The sequence below is a fragment of the Prosopis cineraria genome, unplaced genomic scaffold (genome assembly GCF_029017545.1).
Source record: "Prosopis cineraria cultivar Desert tree isolate PC_DT_omini unplaced genomic scaffold, ASM2901754v1 PC3, whole genome shotgun sequence".
Classification (NCBI taxonomy): domain Eukaryota; kingdom Viridiplantae; phylum Streptophyta; class Magnoliopsida; order Fabales; family Fabaceae; genus Prosopis; species Prosopis cineraria.
This window is the reverse complement of record NW_026555334.1, coordinates 42958022-42980937: the sequence shown is the minus strand read 5'-3', so window position 1 is coordinate 42980937 and position 22916 is coordinate 42958022. Positions and strand designations below refer to the sequence as shown.

Genomic DNA, 22916 nt, shown 5'->3' with positions numbered 1-22916 from the left:
AGAGTGCTTTCCTTGATAGCACGAGATGTATTAGCTATACCAGTATCTACAGTTGCTTCTGAATCAGCTTTTAGCACTGAAGGACATGTTGTTGATGATTATAGGAGTTCTTTATCTCCTAAAATGACTGAAGCACTCATTTATGCCCAGAATTGGCTAGTTGCAGGGCAATCTCTCTCAGAGTTTGTCTCTATGTTTCATGAGGTTGATAATTTTCAAAAGACTGACGATGTGGTTAATGTTACAGGTAATATATTCAATTTTATGTCTCTTAATTTAATTTATATATTGCATTTTTACACTTACTAATCACTTTATATATGTGTATATGATTTTTTTTTACAGATGCTTCAAGTGTTATTGACACTAAGAGATAATTATTTGAAGATTTATTGAGTTTGTTTCTGTTAAAGCTAAGGAGATAATTACATGACAGATGTAATGTAGTGTTAAACTTTGTTGAGTGTTTTTGTTGAAGTTATATATTTAAATCATTTGAAGTTTGGACTATAACTGAAATATTATTTTCTTGATGTTAGAAATCATTATGAATTATGAATTTATTATGATTATAACTTATAAGTGTTTTTATTATCTTAATTGAGTTTATTAGGTTGAAATGAATTATTATTTATCATAGAGAAAAAAAGAAAAAAAAGGTCTAATGAGTATTGGACTAACAGGACCAGTCTTCCAGTCCTATGGACCAAGTCCGGTCCTGTTAATCTCCGAGTTTTCACAGGATCAGATCGGACTACGGGTTTACCTAACCCAGTCCTTTTTATGAAAAGGACCAGACTCCGAGTTAGTCTGAAGTCCAGTCCCATCCAGTCCTTTATGCAGCCCTAGTATGTAAAGTGGCATAGCAAATCATATAATATGTCTCATAAATCCACACTCATGGTTATAGTATGATACGCATGATCAACACACCACCTTATACTCTCTTTATGTCTTCAACTAAATTTGTGGGCTGACAATTTGATAGGACTAAGTCTATGTGATTAATTGGCCCAAGCTTACCATTAGTAGGAGGCAGCCCCAGCCAAGAGCACATTTACCTACTATGGACCACAGTTTCTCCCTATCCATAAATACTTGATGTGTTGATGCCCAATCCATCATTTCTAATATTGAGACTTTTAAATAATATAATACTCTTATTATGTGATTAATAAGACTCAAGTATAACAATTAAGTTTACAAAAATGTCTAAAAAAGAAAATTATTTTAAACTCTTTTATAATAAAATATTTTTTCTTTTTCTTTTACTTATTTTAAAAATTCAATACTAATTGAAAAAATAATTAAAATTAAATTACTTCTTGCAAAATAAAACATACATATCAAAATTTTAGAAAATTATTTTATTTTCAAATAATACTCCCTCTGTTTTTATATATAAAAAAATAATATCACACAGTTTAAAAAAGTGAATTAATTATAATAATTATGTCTGAAGAAAAAAATTAGACTAAAATGCCATGTATTAATCAATATAAGCATGCGTTAATTATTTCTCGCTAATGTAAATTATGAGAAGTGATTTAAAAAATATGTATAAATATTTATTGAAATGAGTGATTTTACTTATAAAAAAATACAAGTGATGCAAGTGAAAAGTGATAGCTTTTCAAACAATAGAAAACAGAGGGAATAAATTATTTCTAATTAATTTCTCTTAAAAAATATATATTCACTAACAAACTTATAATCTCAAACTACATAAACTTTAATTCTCATTGCAGGATACGTAGGCCCTAGACTCTAATTCTAGATCAAATCTATCCTTTGTAAATGAATAAATATTCCTCATTTTATTATTATTATTTTTTAATATCCTACATGTGAATAAGAAAGGGTAATTAAAATAACTTTAAAGTCATATTAATTTAGTACAACTAACTTCAAGTAACCGTTATTACGAATAGGTGTTGTGGGGTAGCTAATACATTTCCCATACACAATTGACTCTCGAACCTATTTTTTAATTTTATAAATCATCTTTATCTCCTTTAAATGGTTTCCCAATATTTTTCTTTAAATGAGTCTTATTCAATCAGTTTTTACTTCGAAGGCCAAATCTCTACTCTCGCACATTTGTGTCGCATTTTCTAGTGCCACAATAACAAGCAACAATAAGGTCTTGTTTCCTTACTAGAAAGGAATGAAACGAAATATTTTAACAAATAAAGGTAAAAATAAAATTATCAACAGGGATATGTAAGCATATTCATAAGATGGAGGAGTAATTTAGTTTATGAGGTTAAAAATCATATTCATAAAATTTTTAAAGAATATTGTGATTCCTGCATTTATAGTATATACATTAATGAGTTTTATCATACTTATTATGAGAGAATGATAATTTAGTTCATTTTTATGTTCATTGTTTTAATTCATTTCATTTCATTCCTTTCTAATAACTAAACGGGACCTATTTTTTTTCTTTAATAATTTTTCATAAATGATACATTAAATGAAAGACATTTTTAGAAATTTAGATTTTTATTTTGAAAATTACTTCAGTCCTGCTTGATTACTAAAATGGAATGGATTAACAAATCAATACAAAAATAAATTAAATCACTCTTCCCCCTCGTGATAAGAATTATAAAACTCATTAATATATACTATAAATGTGAGAATTATTATACCCTGTAAAAATTTTATAATTATAATTCTCAATCTTATAAATTAAATTATTTCTCTCCCTTATGAATGTAGTTCATCATCTCTGTTGATAATCTTTTTTATCTTTTATTTTTTTAATTTATTTCATTCTATTCTTTTTTAGTAACTAAACGAGATCTAAATCATTTTATTAATCATTGAAACACTATTAACTTTAGTCCAAAAAAAACGAAAAAAAAAAGGTTGTTATGAAATCAATCATGTTGTGCGGAACCTTGACAAATTGGCCTTGACCGTTTACCCCTAAATTAAAAATTTAAAGAAAAACTAAATTGACAATGACCTGCATCTCAGTAACGTGTGAGGTGGATCAAACAGGGATCTGAAATACTAATCAAACAGGTATTTTGTTTAAATAAATAAACACAATTTGGGTGGCATGGTAGATCTGTAATTTTTTTTTTTTTTGGTAACAACATGCAGTTATGGAGTCCTTGTCGGTGCAACTAACAAGTGGTGCTTCTGATCACGAGGGCTTGGAACAGGAAACAACTGCAGTTTTTTTTTTTAATTTTTTTTCATCAAAATAAATGCATTAATAACCTCTATTTAGGAACACTTCATAAATTTTTATCGATGTCCTCCAAATATATGACATGCTGGCATGAAAAGGGTCCTAAAGAGGCATGGCTTCTTTTGTCGGCATTTGGCTTTTATTGAAGACCTATCCCTTTCTCACCGAATTTGTCAGCCCCATCCACCAAGATTAACAATCTGCCGAACTTAGAATGCTCAAGAAAAACTTCTCGTTAATTTATGAATCTGGACCCAAGTCCTCTTCGATAACTTTTTTTTAATCATTATTATTATTCTTCTCCAAATCACTTTGAATAATGCAAAGAATTAACAATTTATGTTAAACTTTATTTTTACTTGCTCGAATTTTAAATACCTTTTTTAGTTTTTACCAAGTATTTTTACTTCATAATAGTATATGGAGAAAACTGGGGAGGAAGGCCGAAAGAAAATGTTGAATCTATTTAGATGCAAAAAGAATCATACACATTTGAAACTTCCCAGAACCTACGCCAATGCACAGTGTAAACTCAAAATAAGTCTGTTGATAATTCCCAATAAAATAACTAAATTGACGTTAACCCCACGCGTTATGCTGTTCAAATTGGCCAAAACCAATAATAAAGTTATGGGATAAGCTACTTAATTATTGAATCGTTTTTTAAAGTCTTTGCTAGCATAATATTGTAATATTTTCAAAACAGAAGTTCCCAAAAATAAAAATAAAAAGTCCAAACTCTCCCTATCATCTTCCTTAGGATACGAGTTGTTGTATGGCAATAAATACAAATGTACTGTTAGAAACTTAGAATTTAGAATTGTCGAAAAAGAAAAGGATGCTTCATTAAAAATTACTCCTCCCTTCTCATCCTAAATCATTTCTATCAATTTTATTAATATTAATAAAACAAATAATATTAATTAAAAAATAAAAGTTGTAAAATTTTAAATATATCATCATATAATAGATTTACAAAATAATATCATGTTATTTTTTTCTGTCATAAAAAATAATTTTAAAAATATTTTTTAAGTATTAGTTAAAAAATGAACTGTAACTTATATATAAAATTAAATAAAACTTTTTAAAACGTGGCTTATGAATGAAAGTGAAAGGAGTAAAAATTAATGAACCGATCAAAAGGCAATTTTTTACATACCAACCAAGACCGACTCTTGATCCAGTTTTTCCAGCTTGAAACAACCTTTTAAATTGCACACTCGCTGAATCAGTCAAAAATCGGTAGAACCGAAAAGGGCAAACTGCTTCTAGACCATTAAATTAAAAAACACACAGTACAATTCAACCATCAATCAAACATATAAAAAATTGGCAAATCATCGATTTTAAAACTTGAGAGCCAGGAGCTGTGATTTTTATCCTCACAACTCAACCCACACTTGCTTGCAATGTTTTCTTCTGTTTTTACCGCTTTTTATAATTGAAACGCCTCATCCACCATATCAACGCTTTCGATGTGAGACTTTGGAGCGCCATCATATATGAGGCATTCAAAATTACATTAAGAATTCTCCTTCCTTATTCATTTTCCCTTTCTTTTTTTCACTGATATTTGTTAGTTTATTTTACTTAAATCTTCTATTAATTTTTTAATATATGCACATTTTTTTAATCTTTGTACATCTAACTATTCAAGCTTTATATTTTTTAATGTAGTCATAATAAGTCTCTTAAAAGTATCTAATATTTGTTTCTTCTTTTTTTCTTCTCTTTTCCTCCTAAGCAAATATAAAAATTATATTATTAATATTGCATATTAATAGAATGATATTGCTCAACAAAGGGAAAAAATATTTTTTATTTTGTAAATTTAATCTTGTAAAATAACATTTTATAAAATGTCATTTATAATGTAATATTTAAGATATAAAATTAAAATACATTAAATTAATTCTAACTGGTCCAACCACGACTTAACCATAGTCTGATTATTGAATCTCAAACTAATACCTTATTCAATTTAGTGATCGATTTGAATTTTAAAACCTTGAAATTAATAATGACTAATGAGGGCGGAAAAAGTCACAAGCCAATTTCTTCTATTCGCCCTGTTTTTTCGACCAAGACCTTCATCATTGTCAATCGAATGGAACTCATCCTTCGTTCTCCTAGCAACGCATTTAAAAATTGATTATGACCCATAATAAACAATATAAGTACAAGCATACGACTAAGAGTTTAGACTTTAGAGTTCATTCACTCAAAAAAAAAAAAAAAGAGTTTAGAGTTCAGACATCATCCAGAAATGCGGGGACGAGGAAATCATAAATAAATATTCATAATTATATTAATGATAACTACGGACCGTAAATTTATTTTCCAATTTATCATAAAGTTATGCTTATATTCTGTATAAGTTAAAACCACTTCAATAATAACTTATTTCTATAATAATTGAAAATAACATAATCACTTTCTCAAGAGAAGCCAAAAAAAAAAAAAAAGAGGCAATGGTCCTCAAAATGCGAAGTTACAACGCGCTGTCATGTTGTGCTACCAACCCCACATAAGACGACTAAGGGGGTCGTCGCAGGCAGAACCTTCCTGCGTAAACTTTAAAGCTGGTCAAAAAAACAATCTGAAAACCGAGTGAGCTTGAAAAAAGATACAGTTCAAGTAGCGCTAGAAAACAACAACAGGTTTACCAAAAATGAATTCAGCCAGGGTTGGTCAAAGAAACACTTTGTTTAATCTCACTGCATACCTCATAATGCGGAACATCGTTGTATCTTTCTACGTCTTCCATTTATGATAGAATCTGGCGTTTGACTACAATCCCAAAGAAAAGTGAACAAAATTTCTTTAAGGCGGCTGAGTAGGAGTGCAACGGCAGAGCATGTACTCATTCTCATAGAAGCCATTCATTAGGGCGAAGCATGACAACCTTTCACAAGGCTTCTGCTCTCATCTTTCACATACTCTTGCTATGTTTTCTTCCATCGAAGATAGCTGCATCACTGCAAACAGAAGCAGAAGCTCTAGTGAAATGGAAAAACAGTCTGTCTCCTTCTCTTCCTTCTACCCTCGACTCATGGTCCCTCAACAATATGGTCGACCTTTGCAATTGGGGTGCCATAGTCTGTGACAGCAAAAATACCACAGTCTCAGAGATAAACCTCTCTGGAGCAAATCTTACTGGTACACTTGCGGGTTTGGATTTTACTTCTGTCCCCAATCTCACCCGCCTGGACCTCAGTTACAATAAGTTCAATGGGACAATTCCATCTGATATTGTTAACCTCTCCAAGCTCATTTTCCTGGACTTGGGATACAACTCCTTCAATGGAACTCTGCCTGCTGAGCTAGACCAGCTGAAAGAGCTTCAATATATGAGTTTATACAACAACAACCTTAATGGGACCATTCCCTATCAGGTCACGAACCTCCGAAAGGTATGGCACCTAGACTTTGGATCAAACTACTTTGTTAATCCTCCTAACTGGTCAAAATATTCAGGCATGTCTTCCTTAACCCACCTCAGTTTGGCTCTCAATATATTCACTTCTGAATTTCCAAGCTTCATTCTGGAATGTCGAAATTTGACATTTCTTGACCTGTCTTACAATCCGATTAGTTTAATACCAGAATCGTTGTACACCGGTCTGCAAAAGCTTGAATACCTCAACATGAGCAATTGCGAGCTAGAAGGACACTTGTCACCAAACTTGTCTAAGCTTTCCGGTCTCAAAGAAATTCATCTGGGTGTTAACAAGTTGACAGGTTCCATTTTCCCAGATATAGGATTAATATCTGGACTAGAAGTTCTTGAATTGAATGAGAATTCACTCCAAGGTGAAATTCCTTCCTCTCTAGGCCAACTTAGTGAGTTATTGCGTCTTGATCTCAGGCACAACTCCTTAAATTCTACCATTCCTCCTGAGCTTGGCCTTTGTACCAATCTAACCTACCTTGCTCTGGCAGTGAATTCTCTGGTTGGTTCCTTGCCTGTGTCGTTATCCAATCTGACAAAAATTACAGAATTGGGTTTATCAGATAATTTCTTTACAGGTCAAATCTCTGCTTCGTTGATCTCTAAATGGACTGAGTTGTTTTCTTTGCAACTTCAAAACAACACATTCATGGGAGAAATTCCTGCAGCGATTGGCCTATTGACAAAAATTGATATTCTTTTTCTATACCAAAATCAATTTTCTGGCCCTATTCCTCCCGAGATTGGAAACTTGCAAGCAATGACACAGTTAGACCTTTCTTCAAACAAATTTTCTGGTCCAATTCCTTCAACCATATGGACACTTAAAAACCTTACAAACATAACTCTTGCCTCAAATAACCTCTCAGGAACCATTCCCATGGAAATTGGAAACCTCACTTCATTGACAAGTTTTGATGTCAACAATAATTTTCTCGATGGAGTGTTGCCCGACACTATTTCCCAGTTAACCAAGTTACAGTTGCTATCTTTGTTCACCAACAACTTTTCAGGCGGCATTCCCAGAGATTTTGGGAAGTATAGCCCTGATTTGAGATATGTCTTTCTTTCAAATAATAGCTTCTCCGGAGAACTGCCGCCTGATTTGTGCGGTGGTTTGGCACTCGTGGACTTAATGGTCAATAACAACAGTTTTTCAGGACCATTGCCTAAGTGCTTGAGAAATAGTTCTGCATTAACAAGGGTGAAGCTTGAAAGAAATCAATTTAGAGAAAACATCACAGAAGCATTTGGGATATACCCAAGTCTTGCATCCATCACACTTAGTGGCAATCAATTTTTTGGTGAACTCTCCCCAGATTGGAGTGAATGTAAGAATTTAACCAAGATAGAAATGGATGACAATAAACTTTCTGGGAAAATTCCATCTGATTTGGGTTTGTTAAGCCATTTACAATATCTAAGCATGCACTCCAATCAATTTACTGGCAGCATTCCAACGGAAATGGGAAATCTAAGACAACTTTTCTTGTTCAACTTGAGCGGAAATCATTTGACAGGAGAAATTCCCCGGAGTCTTGGCAGATTGGACCGACTTAATTATCTTGATTTATCAAACAACAACTTCATTGGAAGCATACCAAAAGAGCTCGGTAACTGTGACGTTTAACTAGCTTGAATTTGAGCCATAACAGTTTAACTAGGGAGATACCATCTGAGCTTGGAAATCTGTTCTCACTCCGCTACTTTCTGGACCTCAGCAGCAACTTTCTCTCTGGACCAATTCCTCAGAACCTTGAAAAGCTCATTTATTTGGAGATCCTCAATGTCTCACGCAACCATCTTTCGGGGACAATCCCGCAATCATTTTCAAGTATGATTAGTCTTCAATCCATCGATTTTTCTTACAACAACTTGACAGGTCCTATCCCTACGCGGGGTATTTTCCAAAGAGCATCCAGTGAAGCTTATGATGGAAATTCTGGTTTGTGTGGCAAGGCAAAAGGATTAATTGCTTGTTCCAAAGAATCTTCCCCAGATAAATCTGGAGGAGTAAACAAAAAGGTGCTTCTTGGTGTTATTATACCAGTTTGTGCGCTACTAATTTTTGGGGTGATTGTTGTAAGAATCCGAGCGTGTCACCAGGCCAAACTTCCTCACGAAGAGTCCAGTGACGCTCAAAAGAATGAAAAAACTGTAAGCACGATTTGGGGAAGAAAGGGAAAATTCACATTTGCTGAAATTGTCAAAGCCACAGATGACTTCGATGACAAATACTGCGTTGGGAAAGGAGGTTTTGGAAGTGTCTACAGAGCAGAATTGCCTACAGGTATAGTCGCCGCCGTCAAAAGACTCAACATCGCAAACTCCAGTGACATTCCAGCTGAGAATCTTCGGAGTGTTGAGAATGAGATAAAAACTCTTACCGAAGCAAAACACCGCAATATCATAAAGCTTTATGGGTTTTGCAGCACCGAGGAACACGCGTACTTGGTTTACGAATATGCCGAAAGAGGCAGCCTGGGAAAAGTATTGTACGGAGAAGAAATGGAGACGGTATTAAACTGGCCTCAAGGGTGAAAATTGTGCAAGGGATAACACAAGCAATAGCGTACCTCCACAGCGATTGTATCCCACCAGTTGTGCATCGAGACGTGACGTTGAATAACATATTGTTGGACTCAGAATATGAACCTCGCCTTGCAGATTTTGGCATAGCAAGGCTTCTTAGGCCCAATTCAACAAGCTGGACCTCAATTGCTGGCTCCTATGGCTACATGGCTCCAGGTACGGACTCTAATCAATTTCTTTTCTTTCGTTCTTTTTTTTTGGACTAAGGAATTCATCAATCATCCTAATAAAATTGATTTTGCAGAGCTCGCACAAACAATTCGGGTCACAGAGAAGTGTGACGTTTATAGTTTTGGAGTGGTGACATTAGAGATAATACTGGGAAAGCACCCCGGCGACTTCTTGGCCACATTGCCATCACTGGAGAATCCACAAGTGTTGTTGAAGCATGTAATCGACCAGAGACTCCCACCTCCATCAGCTCGATTTGGTGAGGCGATAGCCTTTATAATGACCATAGCCTTGGCGTGCACGCGAGCCCATCCAGAGTCTAGACCCACCATGCATTTTGTCGCCCAGCAACTATCGGCGATTGAGCAGACTTCTCTAGTTGAACCCTTTGGCACAATTACCCTAAATAAGCTAACAAGGTTTCATGAGTAGCAATGTAGAATGACGATGTCTTTGAAACTCACTGGCCAATGGTTGTGTGGGTATGCCTTGGATTGGCACAGTAGGCACTTAAGTATCATGTTTACATAATTTGAAATGAGAAGGTATCTTGCATTCCTAGAATTCGAGAATTAAGGTTGAAATTATAACCTCTTGAATAGCCCAATTATAACCATCTTTTTTCCTTCAAGCTTACATACTTCATAAATGATTTTCCTAAAACATGTAAACTTCCAAAACCATCAAACGAAATGGAACAAAACTACATCCACTAGTCTTTGCAACTTTAACATTCTACCCCACATTGTTCGAGTACTGGACCCGTTTTCTTGGGCAAAAATGGATCAATCCGAACCCAAAGCATTGACAAAACTAATGCTACAAGTAGTGACCAGAGGACAACGATGGTAGGAGTCCTATTCTTGCCCATCAGACCTTTGAGGAAAGGATGTAGGTGCACAATAACCCAGAAAGCTAAAAATAGTTTACCAAATAAGGGTCCCCATGAGCCATAGCCATTGTTGACGGCATCTGAGATTCCGGCCACAATTCCCACTACGTTCAAGATTATAAGAGTGGTTGGTGGGATGAGAAGATTAGTCCACTTGAAGAGGTAGAAGTGAGTATCACCTTTTGCTTTTGCCCGGGCAAAACAATCAGCATCTACTCCAGTAACAACTTTAAGCAGACCTTGAAATACAGCAAACAAATGTGAAGAAACACCTCCAATGATCCAGAGTTGCTCATTGTGCCACCAATCCTGAATGCTAACTCCACTCCATCGAAGCTCTAGCACACAAGTTAAGATGATGGACATAAAAAGCGCCATCAAACAAATGCTATCAAGATTTGTCAGCTGCACATAATAAAGTTCTGGTCAGTTATTCTAGTAACTGGTTATCCTAAAGCAGATTAGTTATCCTAGTAACCAGTTCATGAGATTCTTTAATTGTTATGTGGTCGAATATCTCATCAAATATAGCCAAATATAATTCATTAATCGCTCTTGCCGACCAAGGCATGATTTACTTACGGCTGGGATGAAGAACTTCCCTGTCAGAAGACAGACAGCTGGAATTGTACAGTATATTATCAAAGGGATGGAGGTGATTGGGTGAACAATAGTATTAGTATAAGCTAGCCTCTGAAGCCACTTCAACTTTCCTTTGTAGCCATACCACATAGGGCAATGGAAACTAAAGAATATCTCAACAGAACCAAAAGCCCATCTCAAAACTTGGCATAACTGATCTGATAGATTTACTGGATCAAATCCCTTGAAAGCTGCTCTTTTTGGTATGCAGTACGCTGATTTCCATCCTCTACAATGCATCTTAAAACCAGTCAAGATACCTTCTGTGACTGAGCCATAAATCCAACCAATCTACAAAGGAAACAAATTTGTGAAGTAATTGGTTCCTAATCATGGATTATAACATAAACTAGCAAATAAAAGAAAAAATTCATTGCAACAAATGCCATTACCTCTTTGCCCCATTCTGTTTTCTCTTCATAGTCACAACATATAACATGAATGGCCTCCTTCATAGCATTCGCACTTTTTAGAACTCCACCAGCCCTACTCAAAGTGGAAGCAATAAAAATTGGTGACTGCCCAAATCGCTTCATAAAATTTCTGGTGATATGAGGGATGGTTCCCCTGCCTCATCATAACCTTCAAGCTCTTCTTCACTCTCGTCAAGATCAAGTATTTCTATTATTTCTTCCAAGTCAGAACTTTCAAGCGATTCTTCCATATCCTCAAGATCAAATATTTCTAGTTCATCATAGCCTTCAAGATTTTCATCAATCTCTTCAAGATCAAACATGGAATCAGGCCCACCACCGCAACAACGACACCACAAAGGCCACCAGTCGCAATTCATCTTTGAGCTTCTCTTAGATATTTGTGGATCATAGCCATATAAAGCCCACCTATTAAATACACATCCAGCACCAACATATTCCGGACCTTGAATCCCATCAAGGCTTTTCATGTTGATCTATAACCAAATTAACATAAAAGGCATAAGCTGAAGGCTGGTTAGCAAAATTACAATTTACATTTTATTATTATATTTGATAAGTTGGAATTAAGAAGAGTCTCTCTTACATTAAAGAAAACAGTGTTGTGATTAGCATATCTATCACGGTCATCCAAGCCATCGAAACTCAATGGAAATTGGACAAAACAGAGGTCCCTTCCTCGGGGGTCCATTAGAAAGCACATAGCCTCCCTTATAACCTTGCTATTGTTGATGTATTGGTCACAGTCCAAATTCAATAAGAAAGGCGCATTTGTAAGCACAGCAGAAGCTCGAACCTATACGACAGGTGACATTGCACGTATCATTAAAAAATTTTCTAATACCTTCGTCTTAATGGAGGTAACAAATATAATTTGAAGTTGAAGTGTGAGCTGCGTACCAAAGCATTCAAGGCACCAGCTTTTTTGTGATGTTGATAGCCAGGACGATTTTCACGTGAAACATACACTAGCCGTGGCAATTCCTTACCTTCAACTACCTACAATGGCAAGTTTATGAGCCATAGCGGCAGAGGCCTAACTCTTTCAAAAATTACAATTCAAATCCATCAAATCGTGTATCTTCAAAACAAAACGTCAAATACAAATCAAGCAGGAAGAAATTGGGGATGGAATGCCAAACCTGACAAATTCCCGGATGATCGTGAGTATTGTTCCCCGGCCATGGCACACCATTCTGCATCACCCACCCCTCCTCTGGTTTTTTCTGAGCTTTTGCCACCAATGCATTAATTTTCACTTTGAATTCTTCATACTCCCTCTGCAAGAGAGAACAAGTTTACAAAAGTAGCCTTACATTACACCTTAAATTCTACAATCATGAAATAAATAAATGAAAGCAGATTCCATATCCCATCTACGTGTCTACCTTAATGGCCCTGCGTTCCTTCACAAATGTGGGGTGCACCTTATCTTTAAAGTAATTAACTTTCTGAGAGAAATAGAACTCAGGTGCCCGTGGCTCAATGCCATACTTCTTGCAGAAGGGAACCCATGTTCTTGCGAATTCAACTGTTTCAGATAGGGTATTAAAAAGCAAAAGAGACGCAGCGTCATCGGAGACAAAGCAGGTGACCTTCTCAACAGGGTAATCAACAGACAAGATTGAGAGAACGGTGTTTGCCGTTACAATGGGTGCTTCCTTTGAAGGGTCTACAGTAGTTACAAACACATCAATTGGGGCTAGACGGTTTGGCTCTTTATGCTCAAACTTGATGGATAAGCGGTCTAGGTATGTTTCGCGCGTGATGGGAAACCATTTGGGAAATTGGTCAAGAATCCAAGACAGAGCAAACCAGACCTCGCAGATTACAGAAATAAGCCATAAGGGGTATGCATCGTGCACAGGATTCAAAATCCGGAAGCGGAAGAAGAAAGCTAGGATGATGAGACGCATTACAATGACTATGCGGTATGGATTGATTAGGTTTGAAGGTATTGGCACTACGCGCCATAACGGCTGCCTTGAACTGCCACAATAAATTTCGAAATCATCATGTACTTTTGTACAGAAAAAAGGTTCAGTAACTAATACCAGATTTTTTCGGATCTATAGTTAGTACTCCCTCCTTTTAAAATTATAAATCATTTTAAATTTTAATTAACTTCCACCGCGCAGCACATTAGTTGGTGATCGTTAAAATTATATATTTTTATGTTTATTTACATTTAATAGAGTGCCTCGATTAAAAATTTTATAAATTACACTTTTAAATTGTAAATTAATTTTTTTAACCCATAAGTATTATCTTATTGGAGGTAATCTTATTCAAAACATTATCGAATACTAAATATAAACATCTCTCTAAAGTAAGATTCAATTCTTGATTGGCCATGTTGTAAGAGATTAGCTCTAATTCCCATTAGGTCTTGAGAAACCAAAAATAAAAAACCTTTTAGCAAAAACGAAGGGAAAAAAGGAAATATGCCATGCAACTTTAATTTAGTTTGTTTCTTCTAGATCAAAAATATAAAAGAAAACTATTTCCAAATTATTTTATGATTTCTCACTAAAGGTGTTTATAGGTTCAATTTGCTTTGGTTTTAAAAAAAAATCGAATCAAACCAAACCAATCGATTCACTATAATTTAGGACTTATTGGATTTTTTCTCCTACTTGATTTGGTGATTTTTGTACAATTTGATTTATGTCTGAATCAAATTTAAATTTTTTTTAATGAAATATTCTTTATAATCACCAATACATATTTATGTTCACTAATAATTTTTTACTATTAACTATTATTTGCAATGAAAAAATCTCTTAAGCACAAAAGAATATTTTTTTAACAATTAATTAGCATATTTAACTGTTAAAAATTAATGTATTATCTTTAAAACACTTAATTATAAAAATAAAAAATTATCTTAAACAATTATAATTAATATTTAGCTAGCTGTAATTTTGATTTACAAATAGCTAAACCTAAAAAGGGAAAAAAAAACCTTGACAAATTTATAAAAATACATATAATAAACATAATAAAACTTGATTCAATTTGGTTTAAATTTTCAAAAGAAACAACTTAAATCAAACTGAACCCATCAATTTTGCCAAAAGAAGAATCAAACCAAAGCTATTTTATGATCAGTTTTGATTGATTTATGTCATTTTGGTTTAGTTTGGTTTGGTATGACTGGTTTAAATTGATTTTGAACTCCTTATTTCTTGCCATTTAAGAAGCGAGAGAGAGAAGGAAATCTCTTACAGGGAATCATCGTCCTCGTGGTAGTCTTTTTGCCTGTCTCTGCATTCTACAATATTGCCGAGGGAATCCTTGCCAGCAACTACGACCCGTGATTGAAAATAAACACAATCGGAAAACCAGTAATTAATTCTCAGAAAGGAAAACCATATAATACATATAATTCTTCAGTTTTCTTCTCCATTAGTTGCACTTTCAACTTTTGAATCCCTCTCAGTCCGATCGAGAAGAAATAAATAAACTATATTGTATCAGTCCCGCTTTTTATTTGTTTGATTTCTGTCAGAATTGCAACATGGCGATGTCATATCAAAGCTATAAAAATACGATATAAATTTTTATGTGTATATTTGATAACATCTATCTGTGTTATTTAAAATTTTGAATCCATCTGTTTGTAATTTTGATAATGTAATTAATGATAGTTTATACCCCACACGCATATATATATATATATATATATATAGCTACATATAGTAGCAAAATTTAACACATGGAAGCTTAATTTTGTTTCCAAAAATAATTGGTTAGCCAAAGAAAGAAACGCTTACCAGTTGGAGAAGAGGATGAAGCTTGAGAATGGGCAAGCAATAACTCGCTTGGATTACTGTCCTTGTTTCCCTGTCAAAAATAATCACAACGCAGCCTTTATCGATCGTGGCATTGCTTTCTTAATATAATAACAAATAATAAAAAAATTGATAAAATCACAATATATATAGTTTAATGAAAAAAAATATGAGTAGCAGCCGGAGACAATGAATAATTGTTTCGTTATGCATATACATAGCGAAGCCAGCATGAACAAATTATATGGAACAAATGATTTAAAGTATTAATGCATGAAACTACTCATGCTCAGTATAACGAAAATATTTGGCAAAACCTGTGGGTGTGAATATATATATATATATATAGGAGAAGAAGCTCACTCACCTGATGAAGAGAGGAATGGAGAAGCTGAGAAGCTGCAGGAGGAGACATGGTATACATGCAGACAAGAGTGGGAAGTAAGAGGAGGAGGAAGAAGAATTTATAAGAAAACAAAATGCATGAACGCATTACATTTTCCATCAAACCTGTGGGTTGGCATGTCTTTAAGCCATTGCTTTTGATTTGCTCCATCACCACCTTCCTTCCCTCTTCTTTGTACTCTCTCAATACACACACACACACACACACAAAATATAATATCTACTTATCTAGGATAGAGAGATTGTTTACTTTAGTTCTACTTAGAAGACACCCGTTTACCGGTTTATCCCTATGAAATTAATACTAGAAATTAAAGTTTATTAAATATTATAATATTATATTTTTAAAGTTATATTAAATAGAGGTAAATTAAAAGCTTTTTAAATTTTTAGATAGAGCTAATAAATTTAAACTTTTTTTGTTTCGATGAAAATACTAAAATGATGCTTAAATAGGATCAGAGGAGGAGTAGCTTCCTAGCCAGTTGTAAATATATATATATATATATATATATAGCACCCACGTAACTCATCACTCTGCAGTTATTTTAGTTGGCATTTTGCTGTTGTTACAAAACATCGTTTTCTCCTTCTATAAGAGATAAATTTCTGTCATCATTTGATTACATTAATTAATTCTTCTTGTGTAACTCCCAGAAGTGTGTGTTATGTGCCTGTTTTGGGCACCCTCTTGTCTTTTGTATGTCTATTTTGCGGCACTGATATGTCCTAGTATGTGCATGCACCTTACGTGAATATGTCATGCAATATATAATCAAGAGTCGATTTTTAAATTGTCGGCACCCTACTTAATTAAAGATTTATGATGTCTTCTTTTGTACTTAACTGTTTAGTTTCCTCCAAATTGAACCAATTATAATTATTATTTCATCCCTTCTTTAATTTGTAATAATCTTCCTCTCTGATGTAGTTGTGGGATACTCAGACACGTTAATTAGTTGAGTTGATGGTTTTAAAGAATATATATTGAAATATACTTCTCGAGATTTTAATATGGTTTACCGGGTATTTTGATATCTCAACTTATCGCATAAAAAATTGTCAACTTATTCATATTTGAAAGTTAACGTGTCTGTCTATTAAGAAAGAAAAAACGCAACCAGGCTGCAAGAGCCAAGTCTCAAATCATTTTAGGTCGAAAACACCGATCTCTGCTCTGTCTGTCTGTCTTTCTTTCTTTGTCTAACTCATTGCATAATCTGTTCGAAACGAAAAGCAACCCGTGAAGATCCGACTTGAAGGTGAAATTTGAGGGTACGGCAAACTTGTCTTTTTACGAAGGCCACAATTTTAGTTGATCAACGGATCTTATCCTCTCCGACGTAGAAATTAAGTTGGTGTTAACAATAAATAATCTCTTGCTTTGCTCTTAATGGTCATCGCTCTCTTTTCCCATTTGTTACTGTCAAACTCAGGGATAGTTGTCACAGATCAATTTTTAGTTGTCACAGTAAACATTAGGCGTTTAATATTACTAATCTCAACGATTTTCTCCTGTTTATGTATAACACACCACAAAGTGTTCATCTTTCTTCCTTTGATTATTTCTTTCTCTTGAAGGACAACTTACTCTTTAGGGACCATAAATATTCTTTTTGAATATTCGGAATTCACCAGTGAAGTTCATATGCTTAATTCCTTAGCTGTCAAAGTCAAAAGTAAATTATATTCTCCCTTTCCTTTGTTTTTGGCGAATTTTTCTCAATTTTCTATTTTATGTTTAAAATGTATTTAAATTAGGTCATAACTTCTTATTGAAATATAATTATATCCATGTATTCTTAAATTAAAGGGTAAAAATATTCTAAAACTTTTTTATGAGAGACATCTAATGTCTTAACTTTTTATTTTTGAAACAATGCCATACTAAAACTTGTAGAAAAAGTGCAATTTTATCTTACTATTAACATAAACTGATGTTTTACTGTTAAATTTTTTGCTTTTGATGACCCAACTTTATACAAGACATTCTTCAAATCCATTCTTCTTGATTCTTTTCCACCATCAGCTCTTGAAAACTCAAATTTTGAGTAATTTTCTTCAAGAACGTCAATGCATTCATCTTCATCTACGAGATCAACGAAGCAAAAAATATCACCAAGCATAACTATCATGCTCTAAAAATATAACGTGATTGGCACAAGATGTAAATCATGTCATACATCCTTTAGCTATAAATTGAGAAATCTTTTCATTTTAAAACATAATTGAATTGCACTGAAAATCATGACATACTTAATAACAACAACAACAACAACAACAACAATAATAATAAAATTAATATTTTATAAAAATTTTGACAAAACTTCTACAAATTGAAGCTTCTGAAAAGTCTACAATACACTATTTCAATCAAAATATCAAGTCAGTCAAGAGCTCAACTCCTTCTAGTTAGCAAATAGTATATATGACAAAATATAAATCTTAACTGTAGACTATATGAGCACCTAATCTACTTTCACTACTGTAGGAAGGACTTTTAATAATAGTTATTTTAAAATTTTTTACGTTAGTTATTAAGAGGAAGTAAAAAAAAAAAGTGAAAAGTTGCCTTTCTATGTTAGTTATTTAACTAGCATGAAAAAGATTTTTCACATCAGTCATTTATCTTTAAATACAAACAATTTAAAAAATACTTTTAACAACAATTATTTAAAAACTATTGTGAAAAACTTTTTACAACAGGTATATACAAATAATCATTGTTAAAAGTAACTTTCCACGACAGCTATTTGCAAATAATCGTTGTAAAAAGTAACTTTCTACAATAGTTATTTGCATATAATTATTGTAAAAAGTTTTTTTACAATAGTTTTTTAAATAATCATTATTAAAATTTATTTTTAAAAAAATTATTTATTTTTTTATACATTTAGAACTTAAAATCTATAAATTGTATAGATTGTACAGCAGATATAAATAATTAGCCAACAGAATCACAATAACTAATCTAATAGCATGACTAATTTAATATAAGTTTCACTTAACTTTTTAAAAAATTTAACAAAATTTTTCCTTATTTTTCAGACTTCGAAAAAATACATAATTAATCCAACATCAATAGCAATGTTAACTAAACCAACCAAACAATCTTAATACCTAAATTCATCTATACAAATACCCTTCTATCATTAAATATAAATTTGAGACTTAAAATAAAGATTTGAAAGCACTAATTCATTTATTAAAATACCTAACTATAAAAATATTTAATTGAATAAACCTAATAACAATATGCGGTAAAAATTGACAAAAATAAATAAAAATAAAGACTTATAGTAGAGTTTGCAAAAACTCTCAAATGAAAGAGGAGAAAGAAGAAGATGAGCAACACCCACACCTATGAGTTGAAATGGTAAGGAGGAGAAAGGTGAAAGTTTTAAGTGATAAAGGAAGAAGAAAGAAGAGAAGAGTTGAATTACAAATTAAAAAAGTTAAGGAGAAAGGTGCTTGAAGAATTGCCCAATCAAACAATGGAGGAGGAAGCAAATGGAAGAATTTAAAGAAAAAATATATTTGAAGAAGATCATCAACAATAGAAGAAGAAAGTAAAGCAAATGGAGAAAAGAACTTCAAAAATGAAACCCGCTAATCTTTAAAATCTCAAAATGACAAAAAACAATGAACAGAGAATGGCAACGACGGACGGCAGTGGATGGATGGAGAATGGAATGAGTCGGTGGCAACTATGGTGAAAGGTCAAACCTTTTCGATAGTTTTTGAGTATGAGAGAGCTATTTTTTGAAAAAATTAAAGATTTAAAGATGCTGAAACATAAAATGAGTTTTTGAAAAATCAATGTAAAAAGTTTATGTTTTTTATTCTTTTTTATTTTTAAATTTTTTTCACGTCGATTTTTAAAAAACTGATGTGGAATAGCTTTTTTATATCAGTTTTTTTTTTCTAATCAATGTTAAAAATTTTATAAATAATTACATTTATGCTGTCGCTTTTTTTACTATGATTTTTTATAAAATTGATGTTAATTAGCAACATAAAAATCTTATTTTCTAGTTGTGTGTCAAAATAAAATATATGAGTTCAAATATTTACATCAAAAGGGAATATTGTCAAGCAAAATTTCACTCAAAATGGTCATATGTCCTTTAGAGGTCAGCAGTATGATCAACATCAATTAATGAATTTGAGATCAAAATAAATTTTAATGAATAGCATCTAAAAAATAATTTAAAAGAGTAAGAGTAATAAACTAACAATTACATAAAATAATTGAAAGAAGAATAATTCAATATAATAAAATTACTAAATCTAAAAAATCTCAATCATAACCAAAAATGCGAGTGAACCAAAATTTACTTGATTCTAATTATGTTTGAGGAGAATAAATTGTTCATATGTGAATACAAGTAGTACACTTATACTAACTGTAACAATTAAAATTTTAATTACACATGTTGATTAAAAATCTAGAATTTTAAGGACTTAACATAACAAGTGACAAATGTAGACACACAATTCATGAAGATAAAATAATTAAACGTAACTTATGCCATAAAGACAAACATAGACATATAATCTACTAGGGTAAGTAACTAAATGTAGCGTGAGCTACAAAATAAACGTGGACACACAATCCACAAGGATAATACTAACCAAATGCAGCTTGCAGCCATGAAATCAATCACAGATATTAAACCTACAAATAATGAATGTAAGATCAAAGCTCACAAAAGTTAAATTAACTAGTCATTAATCATAGCGCTATGGGTTAAAGGAATTGTTGTTAGTGACAATGTTCTGCTTTTAGTTCTCTCAAAATCACATTTTAACTATGCAAAAAAGACAATCATTATTGAAATAAAATTTTCATTTTCAATGGAAAACTCATGTGAATTATTGTAAACATCAATTCAATACTTATCAAAATAAAATCTCATAAATGATGTTCATTATTGCATTGATTGGACAATCAAAATTTTTTGAAGCTAATAAAATAATTTTATAAATCTTAAAAATAAGAATCATATGAAAAAATACATGCACTTGCCACATCATATTTATTCTTTGCCGTAATTTCATATTTCACATAATAAAATAATTGAGTTAACAATGTACCCAACTTATCATAATAATTAGAAATGACCTCCCTAGAGATAAAATAAAATTTTCAATAAAGACTATTATTAATAAAATAATTGTGATGCTATTTACTTACATGTCAGACTTTCTTTCCTTCAATTACTATCAGAATTCTCTTCTTCCACACACCCTATGAGGATATGAATAAATAAAATTTATTAAATTTTTTATAACTTTATAAAAACCTCTTTCTACTTCTAATACAATTCCAAATCAACTATCATCATTTAAAATTTTAAAACCAAAATTTATGCTTTACAATTTATCCAAGTATTATCATTCACAACACTACTCTCCCCGACATTACTTTAACCATGCCAACCTACTTCTTAAGACAAAATTCTCTTAGGCTTTGCACTAAATACCTTAGGTGCATTATTTCTGACTATTCAATTAAAATATCCAACAATTTACCAATAATCATACAATTTTTAAGAATTTAAATAGTTACATACAAATTCATAATTAAATTCCTTTGCAATCTACAAGTTAATTCATAAATCAATAACTTTTGTGTTAACATACTTCTCACAATGACCAATGAAATTTCAAAAATACAAAATCAAACAAAACTCTCCTAATATGCATTTTATCAAACACTTTATGGGCATTAATATTAAACTAATACTAATCTCTTTCTTTTCAATTTCACTTTCCTAACATTTTTCAACATCAATATTGTAATCAATAATCCATTCGAACTCAACTCACATCATCATCACTTTCCTTTTACAATCACAAGTTTCAATTTAAATCAAGTTTCCTCTTCTTATGCATCTATATATGGTCATGGACAGCAACAATAAAGGAGACAAATTTCACAACTTCAATCATCAAGTCATATATATGCAGAGCAAGAGAAAATAAGACTTGAGGCTTCCTCACCTTGAAGCGTGAATGATGGAGAAAAGGGGAGGAGGAGTCAAAGTTTATGGCTGTACAGGGGAGAGGGAAAGATGAGCACCAAGCGCAAGAGGAGAAAGAAAATCACTTCAACAGCACCAGACCAAGCTCATGACATCACCACTAGCTTCGACACCTTGTGATTTCTCACACCCAGCAGCAACTTGAACATGAATGACACAGACAGAACAGCAGACAAGGAAGATAAATAGAGACAGGGAGCATGAAGGAGAACTTGGACATATCAGAGCAACAACGAGTCTCCACCCTTACCGGCGACCACTAGAAACGAGAAGGAAAAAAACAAAGTGCCGTGAGAGGATGAAGAAATGGCAAAAATCAAAGCTTCTCCCCCTCTCACCGTTCTGGAAAAATCAAAGAAGGGAAGGAAGAAATAATCCAAATTTGAAAGGTTTGGTAATTTTAAAAAGGAAAAAGCAAAAGCAAAAATGAAATTCCCTTTCCACCTCTATCAGATTCGAGCACGGGACATGCTAAAATAACATTTGTACAATCCTCCACTACACCGACATCCCTTGCGGTCAATGATTCCAAATATTAATATTATTACTATTAAAATACAAACTTACATATTTAATTTTACTTAAATTCTTAGGTTATTACAATACCCTTTCATAACATTCTCTTAGAAAAATATGAATCTCTTTTGAATTTTATTGCAATACACAAATCCCCGTTCACTAAACCCTGTCTCACTATATCCATCTTCTTCCTTCTCTTTCTTCATCCAGTATCGCATTCTTCCACAAGCACCCCAAGCCAACAAGAACGTGAGAGGTGAGAATCATTGAATAAAAGTCACAATTAACAGCACAATAACTTCATTAAATCAATTAGAAATCAATTAGAAATCAATGAGAGCAACCCAATCAACAAAATTGAAATCTTAAGTGGCTAAAATCAGTAGCCAAATTAAAGCTAATCATGTCAGGTAAAGAGAACAAGAATTCAATTTCTCAGAGAGTAAGTTTCAAACCAACTAGTTATATTGTATATGCATCCCAAAAAAATAGACTAGCAGTATAGTAGCAAGCAAGACTCAAGAAGAAGCAATGAACCAGAACAAAGAAACCCTCTCTTGATCTCTCACCTTGGACCCGACACAGGACTCGTGAAGACCCGAAATCGACCTGACATGATATTGCGATCTATAGTGAGTGAGTTATTGGAGTAAAGATCTCTAGCACTACAAGAAAAGATTTCGAAGGTGGACACAAGAAGCAAGATCTGAAGGGAGATTTATAGTCATGGACTCTTACCATGCGAATGCAAAAAGAGA

At 32.8% G+C, this 22916-nt stretch overlaps 1 protein-coding gene, 1 long non-coding RNA gene and 1 pseudogene across 3 annotated transcripts; 1 reads left to right on the top strand and 2 right to left on the bottom strand.

The window, feature by feature from the left end:
* The first annotated feature begins 5895 nt into the window (after nt 1–5895).
* LOC129305204 (MDIS1-interacting receptor like kinase 2-like) lies at nt 5896–9989 on the top strand (annotated as a pseudogene).
* Nucleotides 9990–10090: 101 nt separating this feature from the next.
* LOC129305205 (cellulose synthase A catalytic subunit 4 [UDP-forming]-like) lies at nt 10091–13391 on the bottom strand. The gene is given in 8 exon segments (XM_054945183.1): nt 10091–10722; nt 10900–11250; nt 11352–11506; nt 11509–11869; nt 11980–12189; nt 12294–12392; nt 12536–12673; nt 12782–13391. Coding segments are annotated over 8 exon segments (2412 nt in total). The 5' UTR covers nt 13310–13391; the 3' UTR covers nt 10091–10152.
* Nucleotides 13392–17497: 4106 nt separating this feature from the next.
* On the bottom strand, nt 17498–22882 carry LOC129304648 (uncharacterized). 2 transcript variants are annotated; one of them, XR_008591746.1, is made up of 4 exons: nt 22728–22882; nt 21599–21898; nt 20228–20270; nt 17498–17681 (listed from the first exon to the last, which is right to left on the bottom strand). It is a non-coding gene; the product is annotated as an uncharacterized LOC129304648 (long non-coding RNA). The 2 variants fall into 2 exon arrangements; XR_008591747.1 differs by lacking the exon at nt 20228–20270.
* Nucleotides 22883–22916: the final 34 nt, after the last annotated feature.